Source organism: Anabrus simplex, chromosome 1 (genome assembly GCF_040414725.1).
Source record: "Anabrus simplex isolate iqAnaSimp1 chromosome 1, ASM4041472v1, whole genome shotgun sequence".
In the NCBI taxonomy this organism is placed as follows: Eukaryota; Metazoa; Arthropoda; class Insecta; order Orthoptera; family Tettigoniidae; genus Anabrus; species Anabrus simplex.
In genome coordinates, this window is record NC_090265.1 from 1,108,158,404 (window position 1) to 1,108,177,829 (window position 19,426).

The following is a 19,426-nucleotide window of genomic DNA, read 5'->3' on the forward strand; positions in this document are numbered from 1 at the left end:
TAGGTATGCCGAGTTCAAATCTGCTTTCTGTTTCTCCATATCGTGTAAGGATTTTTCATAGCAGCCCCATCATTTACCTTAATATTGTGATCTTGTTTTCACTGAATTTTGACAGTCCTTAAAGATCTGCAAAATAAATTACACTGATCAGCCAGACCATTATGATCATCTATGTAACCTACCATCGATATAAACCTGTCCAGGTAATAGCAGCATCACCTGACGAGGAATGTCTGCTAGTCAGACACGCATGGTGAGTTTAGGGCAGATTGTGATGGTCAAGAGGCTCGACACAAGCATTTTGGAAACTGCGCGACTTACCGGGTGTTCGAGGAGTGCTGTGATGGGTGTCTTCAGGAAGTGACGAAACCATGGTGAAACCATGTCCAAACGTCAGGGGATTGGACGGCCACCCCTCGTTACAGATGTCGGACGTCGTAGGCTGGGCAGGCTGGTAAAACAAGACAGCCAGTGAACTGTGGTGGAAGTAACATCAAACTCTAATGTTGAACAGAGTACAAGTGTGTCTGAACACACAGTGCACCGAACACTCTTAAGGATGAACCTCGACAGACAACGACCCATGCATGTGCCACTGTTAACACCACAAAATCGGCAACTATGACTGAAATAGGCACGTCGCTGTACGTTGGCGCAGTGGCAGAGCATTGCATGGTTTCATAAATCTTAATACCTTCTTCATCATGCTGATGGGAGGGTGCAAATCCGTCGTCTTCTAGGGGAACAGCTCCTTGACACCTGTACTGCGGGACGGCGACAAGCTGGCGGCAGCTCAATTGTGTTCTGGGGAATATTCATGTGGGCATCCATGAGTCCAATGGAGCACATGCAAGGCACCATGACAGCCAAGAAGTATCATGTGCTGGTTGTAGACTATGTACACCCCTTCATGACGATCATATTTCCCAGGGGCAGTGGCATTTTTCAGCAAAACACTGTGACTTGTCACAGGGCCAGGAGTGTGATGGAGTGGTTCAAGGAACACAGTGGTGTGTTGCAATTGATCTGCTGGCCCCCCAATTCGCAAGATCTTAACCTGATCAAACACATCCGGGATGTGATTGAACATGGCATCAGAACTCATCGTCCCCGTCCCCGCGGAATTTACGGGAATTAGGTGACTTGCGTGTGCAGGTGTGATGCCAACTCCCTCCAGCGACCTACCAAGTCCTCATTGCTTCCATGTCAAGGCGCGTCGCTGCTGTTATCCATGCCAGAGGTGGACATACCGACTATTAGGTAGGTGAACATAATGTTCTGGCTGATCAGTGTATTCTATAAACAAACATTGAAAAAAACTTGTTTCCTGATTTTAAATCTGCATACTGTATTTTCATACTGCATAAGGATTTTTCACAACAGCTGCATCATTTCCTTTAATACCATGATTTTCATCACATTTCACTAAATTTTATCACCTTGTAAAGATCTACAAAAACATTATTTTATACGTGACCGTAAATGACTTGCCAGCAAAATAAACTTTTTTTTTCCCTGAGGTCTGAGATGTATAGGTGATTGTAAATCATTTTAACACACTGAATTCAGTGCCAGAATCCAGTTTTCTTACAGTGTATAAACTGTCAGAAGAGGTAAACCTTTTTTTTTTTACCTAATAAAGTGCACTGCAAAATAGAAGAAAGACCTTATACAACATAAAATAGACTACCTAGCTTTACTAAGCCCCATTTGAAGAAAAACTTTTTTCTTTGCGTGGAGGGATTGTTGTGTTGACTGACATTTATAGCCATGTTGCGTAGTTTACCAGCAGTAGTTAGCCAACTTCACTGCGTTTCTCCATCCCTGGTATCTTCTTTCCATTTTCTTTATTTGTTGGTGGAATCTTGCATGCTGCTTATCACTTAGGGCTTCAAAATTGTCAGAAAAATAGTCCAAATGATTGTTCAAGAAATTAAGTTTTAAACTCATGTTGCAGCCGAGAGCTTGAAATTGTTTCGACATTTATCTCACAGTTGTTTTATAGTTCACGTCTTTTACGTTTCCCAAAAATTCATCAATTTCTTCTCTGAAAGCACACAATGCCTGATGTTCAGCATTATTCATAGTGCCCAAAAATGCTATGTCCTTCATAAGGAGCCTAATCTGTGGTGTATTGAATACTCCATCTTTTAAATTAGCTTCTGACTAGAGTGGGAATCTTTGGTTTAAATACTCAAAGCACATATCACTTTTGTCCAGTGCTTTTATAAATTGCTTTAATGATCCCAAGTTTGATATGAAAAGGGGGTTACTTAGTATTTCTTTTAGGATCATCCAGACATTTTTCTCTCCAGGAGTTTAACTTTCCCTCTTAGGCCACTCTTTCATTGCCCATTGTTTACTGTATCTCTACTTCTATAACACCAATGACACAAAAAGCAAGTAAATTTTGTGAAACCTGCTTTTTGGCGCAGCAAGATTGCGGTTACCTTTAGGGTTCCACATAACAGCCAGTAATGTTTCTGGTAGTTAATTTTTTCTAGAATCAACTGAAAATGTTTGTTTCTTTGAAAAGAAAAAAAAAACATAATACCCAGTGAGAATCTAAAGAAAGTTGCTTCTGTTATGTAGTAACACTGCTTTTAGGCTTCTCTTCAACACATTAATAAGTAAATGCCAGTCATTGCCATTATACTTTTCACCACCAAACTGAAGAATCAAACCTGATACATCACAGCAATAAACTACCCGTTTTTCCATTTTAAAAGCTTACGGAATTCCTCCTCTCGGTTCCTGTACTGACTAAAGACCTCCTGATGCCAGCATTTTCTTTTCTTTTAATCTCAATCCCGCAGTCTCATCTTTTTCTTGGTAAGACCTAAGTCCCGCACAAAATCGTTCAGCTCTGCCTGAGTAAAAAGTTTGAATTGTTTTCTGGAGCGAGTGCCTGAGTAAAAAGTTTGAATTGTTTTCTGGAGCGAGTGGGAGATATCCTCATCCACTTCAAAATTGTTCTGTAGACTCAGATGAACTCGATTGCTCCACATCTTCCAGTTGCTTTGGTGACACTGGAGTGGCAATATCTGGACTGTGTGGTTCAGACCTAATAGCCTTTGGGATGTTTTTATTTTTGACTTCTTAACTTTGTTGTGCTCTAATACATTGCACAGGCAGTAGTAGTAATCATAATGATTTTTTGTTTCACGCCAAATCATGGGAATTCGAAACTGTATGGATTTCTGTTCTTCTCTAAACCCCCATCATAGTCCTTCAAAACATGTTTTACATATAGTATGCGGCGTGCACTTTTATCGTCGAATTATGTTTCTGCCTCCGTAACAAGTGTGAACCACATGCATAACACAAATTGTTTGGGTTGTTCACACACTGCCTTCTTGGTGCTGCAGAGACTGAAGCCATATTATATTAACATATCAATATAAACAACACTAAGGAACACTTTAAAACCAGCAAATATTACACTCCGACAATGACGAGAAAAGAAAGACAACTGAAGACTGGTGGTACTATGTTAAGATACATTTATCCAAGGGCTGTGTTTATCTTAACATTGTTTCTTTTCTCAGATAGTTTTATGAGCTAACATGTTTTGGCACCCTTCAGTGTTATCAATGCTGACAGATTTATTACTTCCCTTTTCCATGTTGGTCTTGCGTTGTTAAGACTGGCAATTTTTTTGTATGTGATAAAATTACAGTACTTCCATATTTCTGCAAATTTCCATAATATATGAATTGTAGGATTTTTTAAATTGAGTATCTTGTATATGGTACATGATCAAGTTTTTTTAAATACTGAATTCTACACACTAATATTAGCTTGAGATATAGGTAATGAGCTCTATAGATTAAACTGTACGCATAAACCGGCTTTGGTGGTGGATCGTGAGGCAAATGATGGATGATAGGTTACCCAAGAGAATATTGGTCTCTGTTATGGAGAGTAAGAGAAGTGGAGGGAGACCAAGATAACTATTTAAAGATAAGAGGTATAGAACTAAATGAGGCTGCAGAACTAGTTACAAATAGAGGTTTGTGGTGGTGGTTAGTAAATTCACAGAGGCTTGCAGACTGAACGCTGAAACAGTCTAATGAAGATGTATGTATGGTATAGGTTGTGTAATATGTATAGTATTTGACTCTAGAGACGTTCAATTCTAGAAGACATTGATCAGCTGGTGACTTCAGCTTGCAACATAGAGTATTCACAAATAGGCCTAGATCAAACTTCAAAAGACTGAAGAAATTTTGGAGAAGTTCTGGACCCCTTCGACTCCCTCGCTCCACTCCCCCAATAAATACATTCTTATCAAGCACCATAATTAAGACACAGCTGCTGCTTTCCCAGTACAAGCCCTTTAGTGTCCCAGCTTTGCTGGCAGTCTTATGAAGTTGGAGCAACATTGCAGAAGCAAAGGCATACTGTTCAGAACGTGTACTTTCTATTCTGTATGAATTTTTAAACATGTGTATCTGGCTCGCTCAAAATAACTTTAGGTGGTACTTCATTTCTCAGTGATGCAATTCGTATATATCTAAGGCATACTATATTCATCCAGACCTTATCTTATGTGGATTTGTAATTTTAGTTCTATATATCCTTGAATGTAAAAGTTTTGTCTTCCTTTTTCCCCATTCTCTCTTCATATGTTTTATAGTAACGTAACATGATCATTGGATTGTTTTCAGGTACCCCAGTTTCGGATAAAGGAACAAGTTCAAATTCATCACAAGAGAGGCAAAATAATCCGTGCATTAATGATAAAATCATATCCAACTTCAGACTTATTCTAGATGAGTGCCCAAATGGTGTATGGTGTACAGAATTACCAGATAAATACAGGGTGAGTTATTGTTATTCTAAGGAATTTCAAGCTGTTGAGAATTTTAGGATAGAAACAGTTCTCTTTTCTACAAATTTGGTACAGAAATCTTCAGAAATCTTTAATAATGAGTTGTTGCTCTGTATTTCACAAGGAAAATTACTTTAAAACCTTTCAAATATGCCTTTTTAATTTATAAACTATATTTAAGTGTAGTAATTAATAATAATACAGTAATAACAAAATAGAACTGCCTGTTACATGCAGTCCTGGCATTTGCCAAGGATTGAACTGGAAAGCTGTGGAAATCTCTCTGGAGTGGCCAAGAGTAAGATTTTTACCACACTGATCTGTCGTGTTTTTCCTATTACATGTACCTCTCTAGTTTTTCTGTACTTAAACAGTCATGTGGCCAGTTTTGTCTCATGACAGAAGTATTGTCAATTGTAGATGAGTTTTTTGGCACTGCAAATGCCATACAGTATTTCCATTCTTCCACACTCCTCAGCATTTCATATTTAAATAAGACATCTAATTCAGCTTTAGATTCCGAGTACATTAATATTAATGACTGTGCTCAGTGCTTTTTAGACTAGAATAATGAAGAGACATTAAACCAACAAGTGAGTATTTTTCTTTCGTCTTGTAAATTTGTGTTTTTAAAAGGTGGGTGATTTTAAAAATTTTATTACGTACTAGCTGTTGTATACCCTTCGTTGAAAGATTAGTTTTTGTTGCCTTCTAGCAGAGATGAGTGGCAGAAGAAGAGACAGTGCACACTCCAACTACAGTAACAATAGCCAGTATAATGTTATTGTTGATTGATTAGTTTTAACAGCATAGGCCATTGTAGGCCTTTATTTAGTTTTTTTTCTTCTGACTGGGTTATATTAGGGCATTTGAGGACTAGGCTTTCAACCCATGTTTTTATGATTCCTTTTCCCCATCATTCTTCAAGTAATCGTTGCATCATTTTTACCCATTTTGTATCATCTTTATCTTCCACATCAATAGGAGTTAACAACCACACAGTTTTGCAGTGCTGCTCATTGTTGATGAACTTGGCATTAAAAATCTAAATTCGTTAATCACTATTGATCTGCATTTAGGGCAGTCGCCTAGGTGGCAGATTCTTTATCTGTTGTTTTCCTAGCCTTTTCTTAACCCATCAAAGCTCAAACACAGTGTACAAGATAAATCTATGTATCTCCTTTCAGATTATTCTAGGTACATGACGAAAAACAATGCAAAACTAAAAATCTACAGGAAACGTGTTCCAACAAAATACAGGAGTGTCGCTTGCAGGTGACACTAGTCGGTACAGTTACAGTTTGCATCTTGCTGCTAGTCTACTTTCAAGGAATAGGAAAATGGGACCTTATCCACATCAGAATACTTAAAGCTTTAATTTTTATGAATTCTTATTCTTATTTTCCTATTTTGTGGCCCGTGTTCGAATCTCCCTCAGTCAGAACATTGAAGCTACTGGCTACCAGCACTGCATGTCATATTTTAAGGAAATATCATTCAAATTTTAACACACGAAGAATTTTTACAAGAAAGTGATGGACAGTTTTATGAAAAATAGTGTTTATTGTCTTCAGTGTGTTCTCAAACAGTTCGTAAAGGAAATGGGTTCATCAATTTTTAAAATTATTAGACTGCAACAATGATGTATCTTAATCCGATACGAGATGCTATGGCTGAAGGAGTCTTAAATTAGACGAAACGTACCAAATAATGTATAATATATTTTAATATTGAATGTGATTTCACTTGTAGAATGAAGTGTGTTGATTGGATAGACCATTAACCTAACACTATAGTGTAGGTCATTCCATGTTAAGAAAACAGTATTGCTCTTATGACAACAGTGTTGCCACATCGAATGGCTCTGCTCAACACCATTATGGGTAAACGGCGGCACATAAATTTGTGGATTCCGTCTCATGAGTTCCATTCTTGTGAGTTCCAAAAACAAATTGCTTAGGAAAAACGTCCCACGAGTTCCTACCACGTATTTAAGCCTGAGTAAATAAGCTAATGAGTCCCACTAGTTCCGAATGTCTCTGGAAAACCCAGTTGTCAGTTCTGAGTTTTGACCAGCTAATAATAGTACGACGCTACTTTGAAGAGTTAATGGCTTTACAACCAGGTACCTAAAGGCTATTTCAAAGTCATTTGTGTTTGTGTCTATGAGTACAGCAGATAAACATAGAGTTCACAACTAGCATTAAAGGAAACCAAATTTTGATATCTGATAGTTACCATTTTTATAAGAAACGCGACAACAAATCAAGTGAAGTGTGGATTTGTGCTGGAATACCATGTGCCGGAAAAATTATTTTAAAAAATCGGGAATTGATTAAAGAAGCGGACCATGATTTTGTTCCTGATGTGGCCAGCGTTGAAGTGTTCAAAAGCAGCTTCCATGGCCAGGAAAAGAGCTTGCGAGAAGAATAACACTTCAGTCTCACAGGTAAGGATGATTCATATAACTTTATTTTTGCTTCTCTTTATTTTTTACAAGCTATTTTATTAACCAAATACAGAAAATGAACATAGGGTTGTTGGACTTTTGAGCCATTTTATTATATTAAATGTAAGGCTAAGATTAAAACATGATTCATGTGATATGCTTACTTATTTAACAATTATTGTAATTTAACAATACTGTAATAATTAATTACATAATTACACACAATAAAGGAGAGTATAAATGATCCAGCTTATATCAATACAAATTATGTTGTTAATACAAGATCACAACATTTTTATTAGGGACCGGTTTCGATGTCTTTGGACATCATCAGCTACAATAGGTTAAATGAACAAAGATATATATCTTACAATACAAAATATAAACCATTAGTAATAAAATAGGAGAAATATACAACATGATGGTGCTTAAGAATAATTTTTACGGAATTTACAAGTTAGATACTTGATGGTCAGACAATAAAATAGGAGTGAAAAAATTAACAAAAGGTTTAAAAAGTCTTTGCCACTGTGTAATGCCTAAAAGTTTTGAGCATGGCATAAATAAACAACAGAATTAATGTTAAATGTTGACATCTAAAAGCTGACGTGAATCGTTGTTCCTCTGTAGATAATATGTAACTTGGTAGTGGCCTGTATCATCAGTTTTCATGAGGTAAACATTAAGTTATAAGGTAGTTAAGCAAGTGGATCGTGTTTACAGTATTGACAGAGGTATTCGTTGTGAAACCAAAAAGTTCTTGATCCAATGCGGGACCTGAAGTGTAAGAAAGACAATTTTTGAATTAAATTAAGTTGTTGGAAAAAAGGGCATTGTATTAAAAGAATTTTAAGGTATAGGACTCGCCTTGATCGGCCTGTTTGTACGGAGAACTGAGAGGAACTGAAGGTTGGAGCTTACAGAGAGCATAGCACAGTGTTAAGGGAGGGAGAGGGGTGGATCAGGAGGGAGGTGGAGAGGGGCGGATGTGGTAGGGAAGGATAGCGCGATAATTTGTTACGTAAAATCTGATAGAACCAACTGTTTTCGGGGAGCGTGACACTGTTGAATACTGAAATGAGGACATCAAATAAAATTCTAGGTTTTCGGAAATGTCATTGAGATTCAGATTAGGATTGAAATGTTGATCCAAATGTATAATTATAGCAGATCTCCGTGGTGTCAAACAAGGGGCCTTTGCTCAACGTATCTAAAATTAAGTCGTGATCTATACCATTAAATTTATGTTTATAATCATGAATGTGCTGACCTACTGCGGAAAACCTGTTGTATTTGACTGCATTAAGGTGTTCTGCATATCTAATCTTAAAGTTCCTACCTGTTTGTCCTATATAAGAGCTGCGGCAGTCGTTGTACTTAAACCTGTAAACACCTGACTTGGGTGAAAGGGTTTGATTTGTTAATTAAGTTGGAATTGTGAAAAACATGCATGTTGCTGTTGTTGGTGCGGAAGGCAATGTTAACGTTATGCTTCTTGAATATGTTGGTAACACCGTAAATGTTATGGTTAAAGGTGAAAGTCAAAAATAATTTAGGTTTGGGTTTATCTTTTATTAAATTAGAGTTTGAGCGGTGCCTGAATTTGTTAATAATACGCTCAATAAAATTCTTATTATAACCGTTAAACCTAGCTATCGCACGTATGATGTTAAGTTCTTAATTCAAGTCTGCTTTCAACCTTGGGACCTTGAACACGCGATCAACTAGGCACACTTGTGAGAGTAGGGATGTATTGAATCCTGTTTTATTGTTGATGCTGTGTGGGTGGGCTTCCTGTAAATTTTGTATTTAAATGAAGAAGGGAGCCTAGTGATCATTAAATCTATAAAGTTTATGGAACCATTAATTTCGGATTCTATTGTGAATTTGATATGAGGATCTGTGTTGTTGAGGTTTGTAAGGGTGTTTGGTGCTACAATAGAACATTCGTCAATGATAATAAAAGTATCGTCTACTAATCTGGTCCAGAACTTGATATTGTTAAACTTTTCATTATTGCCAATTGCATTATGCTTAAGGAAATCTTAAGTATATTTCTGCCAAGATGCCAGAGGCCGGTGACCCCATAGCCAAGCCATTTTGTTTATAAACCACGTTGTCCAATGTAAAATAATTATTGTCTATTAATAGTTTCAAAACGGACATAAAATCAGAGATTTCAAGTTTGCTCAAATGACTACTGGAGTTCAGATTATTTTCAATAATAGAAAAAAGCTGGCTCGTTTTTATGCTCGGGTACATGTTAATAATATCGAAAGAGTGCAAAGTATGGTATGGTTGTAGGTCAAATCCGTCTAGTTTCTTGATTAGTTCAGTTATTCTTAATGGATTTATTAGAAGCAAAAGTGAAATGTTTTTTTGAGGAATTGATGAATAAACTGAGCAAGTTTGTACAAAGGGCTTGGCCTATAATTTATTATAGGACGTATGGGGACATGTGCCTTATGGATTTTCGGTAGTGCTTTTGCAGTTGGTAAGCTAGGGTTCATATTAATGAGTTTCGATTTTTCCTTTTCAGTCAAAAGAAAAGATCCGTTTTTAAGCGTTTGAGTTTCCGCTGAATTAGTTGAGTTGGGTCCTTGTTGACTACCAAAAAACGAGCTGTCATTAAAGTTTTTGTTTTTTCAATATAATCTGTTCTATCCATAATGGTGGTAGCGTTCCCCTTATCTGCCTTAGTAATAATGAGTTGATTGTCCTTGATTTTTCTCTTAGTTCCAGGATGTTCATTCTTTCTGGAAAATCTATTAGTTTCATTGAAACCGGGAGAGGTGAAATTTTATTTAGGTGTCTCTTAACATCCAGTCTTAGTTCATCTTGTGAATCCTTCGGCATTTTATTAATAGGGACCTCTGTCTCAATAAGTAGTTTAGAAACGATACTAGATGTGTTAACATTCGGCCAATTATGCTTCAGACCTTTGGAAAGTATTGTGCTTTCTGCCTCATTTATTACTGTGTTTGATAAATTGATAAGCGGAGGGTGAAATTGTGCAATATCTTCGGGAGTACTAGAATCTTTAATCTTTTTTGAGGAATTGTTAAGTGATTTTGATTTGCTCAAGAGTGCTTCAAACTTATTCTCTAAAGTCGTCTGCTTCCGAGATAACACGTTAAAAAGTCTATTATAAACTTGGCCTTGGTCTTTAATGACAGCTCTGACCAAATGCGAAAGCACTGCCAAAAATCCATAAGGCAGATGTCCCCATACGTCCTATAATAGATTATAGGCAAAGCCTTTGTACAAACTTGCTCAGTTTATTCAACAATTCCTCAAAAAACATTTCACTTTTGCTTCTAATAAATCCATTAAGAATACCTCTGAACTAATCAAGAAACTAGACGGATTTGACCTACAACCATACCATACTTTGCACTCTTTCGATATTATTAACACGTACCCAAGCATAAAAAATGAGCAAGCTTTTTTTCTATTATTGAAAATAATCTGAACTCCAGTAGTCATTTGAGCAAACTTGAAATCTCTGATTTTATGTCCGTTTTGCAACTATTAATAGACAATAATTATTTTACATTGGACAACGTGGTTTATAAACAAAATGGCTTGGCTATGGGGTCACCGGCCTCTGGCATCTTGGCAGAAATATACAAAAAATGTACCCAATGCATTTACTGGACGTATTACAAAATGACGCCTACGGAAGGTAGAGACCAGCCAAGGCAAAGAAATGTGTAGCAGAATATCGGTATTTATGTATGTTAGAAGACCACGACTGATTTAAACCTACCACTATGAAGGCGGTGTACAATAGAGTAGAATCGATTGAATTGTTTTTAAAAAATAAGAAGGATCAAACGGATTATTATAAAAACTTACTTAAAAAATTGACTTCGTAACGGCAAGACGTGCTGAACATCGCTCTCAAGAATAAGCAAGATTAGTAGTTTCTAACGTGGATTTTAAGTTGATACGATGGTAAAATTGAAGGAAACGAAGTGATAAACACTGAAATACAGTAAGGAGGGTATAAAACCCGGAAATTTTGAAAAGTTCGTCCGTATACTTATTTGCTAAGCCTTGAAGCAAAAGGTTGACCGAGACGCGAGAGCTGGAGATTGAGCTATATTAAGAGGAAATAATAGCAACGATAGCGTAAATAAAGAGGCAATCATTAAAAAAATATATATATATATACTTCGCAGAACTATGATGAATACATATGTTTCAGAATTGATGTGTATTATCTACTGTATTCCTGAGGAAATGATGGCTTGCTAAATCGGCATAGACCAACCTGAAGAGAGATGTCGTCCCGGCAGTTAAAACCACCCGATCCGAGTGGTGGAGGTCACTCAACCCGAGCTACCAGTGATGGAGAACCTGTCCAGTTCTCGATCCAAGGCCTGTGACCAGACCGTGGAGCAGTTGAAGAAGAGCAACTAAGGCCCGAGATATTGAATGACGAGCTAAGTAATAGTAATAAGTAGTATAATTTCTTATGTAAAGTATTACCAGTATATACAATAGAACTGAATAGCCTAAGCGTGAAATAATTAAGTGTGCAATTAGTATAAGGAAGTGCAGTGTGAAATATTTACGATATTAACATATATTAAGTCAGTGTGAACTTAAGATGATATCTCGTGACATAATGGTTACGTATTTACTGTATTATCTTAACCAGAGGAGCGAGAATACCATTTTAAAATGTGACATAGTGTAACAGATGTTTGCAAAGAATCCCGGTTAGCTAAAAAGATCCATGAGTGATATAGTATGATTCGAACCCAGATTACGTCATAGAGGGACGCATGTTTTGGAATTGTTTAATTTAAGTTACCATACTCTTTGCTGAATGATTATATTGGAAGAGTAGATACCGTATTTGGGGTTATGTGTTGAATTGCACGATAAAACGTGTTATGAGGAATGAATTCTGCGCTAAAGGAATGTCGCGTTTCGTTATGTTCAATGAATATTGGAGGTTAAACGCGTTAATTGTAGATGTCGAATGAGTTAAATATAGGTTGAAAATAAGGTTATAGATGAAATGATGGAAGAGTATATGGTGTTTTAAGTGAAATATTGCGCAGATTAATAAGAAATGAGACGTATACGATATATGTAATGTGCGATATAAGGGCACAAGTAAAGCAACTACAGAAAGGAAATATGCCCCAGGGAAGAACTATAGCGAGGTATGGATAATAAAATTATGTATATTTAAATGAAGTTTGAGAATGGTTTGACAGTAGTAACAACCGGTGATGGGTAGATTTATGCATGATTATGTCGTATTCTGAATGAATGTCGATTGCGTGGAAGATGAAACTAGTATGTAACTGGTATGATAATGTAATATTGAGATATCGTAATGTAGGCACTTGCACATCTATATATGATAAATGCTTATTGGCTGAGTGCATATTGAGCTGGAATACGTTACATAAGAAATTATCTAGCTAGAGTAGGGAAATAATATGAGATTTACGTAGGATATCATCGATGTTTTTAATTTGAAATACTATATGAGCGAATATTTAGCTAGGAGCCGTATTTTAAGTGGCATTCGGACGAAGAAACTTAGTGCGTCATTCGATTTCTCATTTCTTTCACCTTATTCAGCACCAACGAACTCGGATAATTTTTAATTTGATTCAGATCACTGAAATTAGAATTCAAGATACTTTATTGAAATTCAGACCATTCCTACAATAATGTGAATACTGTAATGTTAGCATTTTTGATGATGGTGAATAGTTAACACCGCAAGTGATAGAATAATTTATTGACATACTGAACTTTGACTGTGGTCAGAAGATATGATATATTTGTATACTTAAATGACCAGATTTAAATTTTAATAGGAAGTTGAAACAAACGTGAATTCATTTCAGGAATACTCAACCCAGAATGTTAAGATATGCAAACTTAGATTAGAAATAAGCCAGCGCTGACTTAAAATATTTGATTCAGAAGTTAAAATATTTGTTTATTAGATTCATGATTGGAAGTTCACGTGCTATATTTGACATTTAACCATTTCTTTCGCGATTCTCAATAATTTAATAAATGTGTTTCTTGATTAAGTTTTATATAATTGAATGAGTTCTCATTTGTAGTGATAGTCTGTAGTTGTATTTAGTGAGTAAGGTTCCCGATATGCGGATGTGTCTTTGGAAATGTTGATTGAAGTATACGTATGCGGAATCCACTACTGAGCGTTGAATTACGGAATTTTGAACCGCGTATGGTGTCACCATTTTCTCTTTGAACGCACGTTAAACAAAATTATAGAAAAATTAACCATTCTTCTGGAAACATGAATACCCTGAGATATTTATCTGACTAGTTGGGAAAATAACTGTGGTCACCCTGACCCGTAGGGTGCAATATACAACAGGTTTTCCGCAGTAGGTCAGCACATTCATGATTATAAACATAAATTTAATGGTATAGATCACGACTTAACAATTTTAGATACGTTGAGCAAAGGCCCCTTGCTAGACACCACGGAGATCTGCTGTATTTCATTATGTTCATTTTCCTCTGCTATTATGTAAAGGAAAACGAACCTTAAATACATTATACTGTAGGAGTGCATAAATTCGCCATGCAAACACCATCCCTACAATACGGTATGATAAGGTTAATTTTCCTTCACAGAGCAGCATAGGAAAATGAACACAACGAAAATTATTGTTATGGACAGCATATCAGTATGTGGCTGAGAGGCGTGACCAGCCTTAAGGAATATAATGGGCAGGACGAGTATTGAGCCATACGAGGTTTTAAAAGAAAGCCAACGATATACATTTGGATCAATATTTCAATCCGAATCTAAACTCGATGACATTTCCGAAAAGCCTAGAATTTTATTTGATGTCCTCATTTCAGTATTGAACAGTGTCGTGCTCCCCGAAAACAGTTGGTTCTATTAGATTTCGTCATAAAAGGAAAGAAAATTTCCACCTAATCAATACATTTATTTTCTTGTGAAGTATTACAATCTAGGACCGGTTTCGACCCTTCATAGGTCATCCTCAGCTATATCAGAATCACATTTGCATTTCTATCTTATACCTCTGAAAGACCTTCATGATATATTGTTTCATAATTTTCAGTGAAAACTTATCTTAAAAAATTTACAAACTTCTAAGCGTTGTGTTAAAATTAAAAATTAAAATTACAAAACTTTGTCTATTATACACATGCCCTTTGGCTGACAGAATGCATCCTTGGGTTGATTAAGCATCTATCTTAGGTATTGTTGCTTATTCTGTTGAATCGATTCCCTTTTATACTTATGTACAATCGTGAATAGACTATCAGTAAAATTTGATAAATAAAGCTTGCGTGATAATTATAATAAAATATCATGTTACTTCTTTATACCATATTGCTGGAGTGATATTATTTTAGGTAGAATATAAATGCGTGTTGAACTCTATAAAATATTTTTACATAAACACACTAATATATTTTAAAGTCTAATCATTGTACTTTAAAGTCTAAAATACTTATTGCTTTGGATCTTGCGTTGTTATGTGGTAAAATATTGTAACAATTTGTCTTCTATAACATCAGATATTGATAATATTTAAATATGCCGTGTATGGTTGGCTTTTAAGTCTAATGATTAAATGTCAGTTCCTTCTTGCATAAAATTACAAGTTTCATATTATGTTGATTATGTATTGTATAAAACATAAATGTCTATTAAATAGAATGCTTATCATTTACTACAGAAGTTTTTTAAAAACACTTGAATGTCTAGTAATATAGTCAGTGTATTAGTGACACTGAAACGTGTTGGCCTTGATTCTTGCGTTATATTTCCATAATTTGCCTTTTTTTTTTTTATATGTCGAATGTTGGTCTTTATAGGTTCCATTTGTAAATAACAGCACTTTCCTATAATTGTGAAATGGATCAATATAAGTTTGATACGTGTTAAATTATGCACTATATGTGTGATTCAGTTCTGGCCTAACTTCTGGAGTTTTCTCCCATCAAATGCCGTAAGAATGTGGTGGTTCCTATCCCTTTTTGAGGCTGGTAAAGTTGCTGGATGTTTGAAATGCGAGTTTCTTAGCCGTTTGACTCGTTAGACGAGTTAGGCCAGAACTGAATCACACATATAGTGCATAATTTAACACGTATCAAGCTTATATTGATCCATTTCACAATTATAGGAAAGTGCTGTTATTTACAAATGGAACCTATAAAGACCAACATTCAACATATATAAAAAAAGGCAAATTATGGAAATATAACGCAAGAATCAAGGCCAACACGTTTCAGTGTCACTAATACACTGACTATTACTAGACATTCAAGTGTTTTTAAAAAACTTCTGTAGTAAATGATAAGCATTCTATTTAATAGACATTTATGTTTTATACAATACATAATCAACATAATATGAAACTTGTAATTTTATACAAGAAGGAACTGACATTTAATCATTAGACTTAAAAGCCAACCATACACGGCATATTTAAATATTATCAATATCTGGTGTTATAGAAGACAAATTGTTACAATATTTTACCACATAACAACGCAAGATCCAAAGCAATAAGTATTTTAGACTTTAAAGTACAATGATTAGACTTTAAAATATATTAGTGTGTTTATGTAAAAATATTTTATAGAGGTCAACACGCATTTATATTCTACCTAAAATAATATCACTCCAGCAATATGGTATAAAGAAGTAACATGATATTTTATTATAATTATCACGCAAGCTTTATTTATCAAATTTTACTGATAGTCTATTCACGATTGTACATAAGTATAAAAGGGAATCGATTCAACAGAATAAGCAACAATACCTAAGATAGATGCTTAATCAACCCAAGGACGCATTCTGTCAGCCAAAGTGCATGTATATAATAGACAATGTTTTGTAATTTTAATTTTTAATTTTAACACAACGCTTAGAAATTTGTAAATTTTTTAAGATAAGTTTTCACTGAAAATTATGAAACAATATATCATGAAGGTCTTTCAGAGGTATAAGATAGAAATGCAAATGTGATTCTGATATAGCTGAGGATGACCTATGAAGGGTCGAAACCGGTCCTAGATTGTAATACTTCACAAGAAAATAAATGTATTGATTAGGTGGAATTTTTCTTTCCTTTTATGACGATTGGTAAATGTCAATACGGAAAATGAAATTCATAAATCAGGATCTATCAGATTTTACGTAACAAATTATCGCGCTATCCTTCCCTACCACGTCTGCCTCACTCTGCCCCTTCCATCGCCCCTCTCCCCCTCCTTCCTGATCCAGCCCTCTCCCTCCCTTAACACTGTGCTATGCTCCCTGTAAGCTCCAGCCTTCAGTTCCTCTCCGTTCTCCATACAAACAGGCTGATCAAAGTCCCGCATTGGATCGAGAACTTTCTCGTTTCACAACAAATACTTCTGTCAATACTGTAAACACGATCCACTTGCTCAACTACCTTATAACTTGATGTTTACCTTATGAAAACTGATGATACAGGCCAATACCAAGTTACATATTATCTACAGAGGAACAACAATTCACGTCAGCTTTTAGATGTCAACATTTAACATTAATTCTGTTGTTTATTTATGCCATGCTCAAAACATTTAGGCATTACACAGTGGCAAAGACTTTTTAAACCATTTGATAATTTTTTCACTCCTATTTTATTGTCTGACCATCAAGTATCTAACTTGTAAATTTCGTAAAAATGATTCTTAAGCACCATCATGTTGTATATTTCTCCTATTTTATTACTAATGGTTTATATTTTGTATTGTAAGATATATATCTTTGTTTATTTAAGCTATTGTAGCTGATGATGCCCAAAGACATCGAAACCGGTCCCTAATAAAAATGTTGTGATCTTGTATTAACAACATAATTTGTATTGACATAAGGTGGATCATGTATACTCTCCTTTATTGTGTGTTAATCTCCTTTCAATACGGACCAGATATGAAGTTTTTAATATCAGATTACACAATTACAAGCGGTAAAGTGAACCATTCTAACGCCATGTATTTTTTTTCATATACGACGAAGAATTCGAACACTTGCATCAACAGGATAAGAGTTAGTGACTTGAATGCCTCAGTTCCAAAGTTTAAAGAGTTCATTGTACAGGCAGCATAGTAAAGCACAAGGAGTGCAGAAAGAACCCTTGCATCGAGATGAAGTAAATTTAGTGGAAGAAACTCTTTGTATGCCCGATGGCACAAACTTCTTATTGGCTGACGTCTGATATTTGATATTTGCAAGCCCTAGAGGCAAAGAAATATTGAAACAAAAAAAACCCTTCTTAATGGACGGGACATTTAAGAGTGTCAGTAAGCAGTTCTGTCAAGTATGCACCATTCATGTAGACTTGGAAAGCAACAAAGAGGAGATAAATGTAATGCCTGCTGTTTTCACACTGCTTCCAAACAAGAACAAAGCCACTTATGTTTGCCTCTTCAAAAAAACCTTGATGTAATACCTGAATGGTCACCTGAAATAGTAAACATGTATTTTGAGGTTGGAGCTACCAAAGCGATAGAAGTATTTCCAAGAGTCCAAGTGCAAGGTTGTTTTTTCCACTTAAGCTAAAGTATTTGAAAAGTGCAAGAAATTGGGCTTTCATGTATGTATAAAACTAGCCAGGAAATCAGAAACACCATCAGGCAGTGTGCTGCACTTGAATTCTTCAAACCAGAAAAAGTAGATGACGGTTGGCTACACATTCATAGCACGGCCCCGGGCAATGAAAAGTTAATCAATTTTTTTTATTATTTTGTCAAGCAATGGCTTGAAAACGTGCATATCCCGATTGAAATGTGGAATTGCCATAGGAAGAGGCATAGAACAAATAACTCTGTAGAGGGTTGGAACCATGAGCGGAATTTGAAATGCAGAAAACCACATCCCCGTGTAAGAGACTTGGTGTTGTGTTTGAAGGAGTAGTGTCAAAATTCAGACGAAAAAATTATACGGGCAGAGTTGAATTTGCAAGCCACAGAAAGGAAAAGAAAATATGATGCAGTGGATGACAGAATCGAAAGAGCAACTCAACAGTTTGAAGAGACCAGTGATTTAACAGTATTTTAAAGAAATGTTTCTTTTGCTGTACATATTAATTAGAGTATAAAGAGAAGAATAACTCAGTTAAAAGGTCAATTTAACATAGATACATGCTGATTACTAAGTGACTTGCAAGTAAGATTAAAAAAAGTTCAAAGATGAAACGCATGCTGATGCTATTTTGAGAACTTTGTAAATATACCTCAAACCTGATTATTTTGACGAAGGTGCATGCTGATAGAGATACTGACAAGGTGAAAGCTGCTTATGGGAACTACTGGTCCATGGCGTCCGCCCTCATCTGTTTAGAGGAGCCAATTCATTAAAGAGGGCACTCACTGCTGGCTGGCGCTAACAGTGTACCTTATTTGTTTCAGTAATAAACAAATTAATATAATTTTTCTGTAGAAAACTAAACTGAAACTCGCTCAGGTATAGTTCAGAACTGATGGGACTTGCTCAGGTAGTGTAATTGACACATAGCTAATTTGTGAAAGGATTTGGAACTGGAGGAATTCGGAACTCATGGGAGGAGATGAAATTTGTGAAATTCGGTAATTACGTTCAAGATAAAAACCAGAAGAAACTAAGCTGCAAATTACTTTTATGAACTAAAAGGGACGAGGGATTTACAGGGGCTATTTTTGGTTCGTGCAGAAACAGAGGTAAAGTAAGGCACATAAAAAACCTCAGCATCGAAGTGTAAGGCAAATTCAGGGATAAAATAGACAAATAATTATTATTTTGGGCTCGAGGGGTGAGGGGTGCATTTAATTGCATTTAATACATTTCACCAACCTACGCGGGGTACTACTGTGCTGTCGTACAGTAACGTTCTCAGTCATAACGCAAACAAATCACTGTGTTAATGTTAAAAGAAAGCAGTCACACAGGCTGATCACACAACACTCGCTCAATACAAACAAGTACGCACTGATATAAAGGCTAGAAAACAGACGCAACAAATAAATACTGTAGATGACTCTACAAAAGATCACCGTATTATTTGTTAAAGAAAGAAATCACACACGTAGGCTTATCGCATAACTCTCACTCAACAAAAGACAAGTACGCGCTGATT

At 35.7% G+C, this 19,426-nt stretch overlaps 1 protein-coding gene across 2 annotated transcripts in view; it reads left to right on the top strand.

Moving 5' to 3' along the window:
* Positions 1-19,426, top strand: part of LOC136858067 (uncharacterized) — a 579,094-nt gene that overhangs the window by 107,217 nt on the left and 452,451 nt on the right. For both annotated transcript variants that reach the window (XM_067137317.2, XM_067137318.2), the window contains exon 7: positions 4,671-4,825. In XM_067137317.2, coding sequence (XP_066993418.2) covers positions 4,671-4,825 — 155 coding nt within the window. The remainder of the gene's footprint in view (positions 1-4,670; positions 4,826-19,426) is intronic.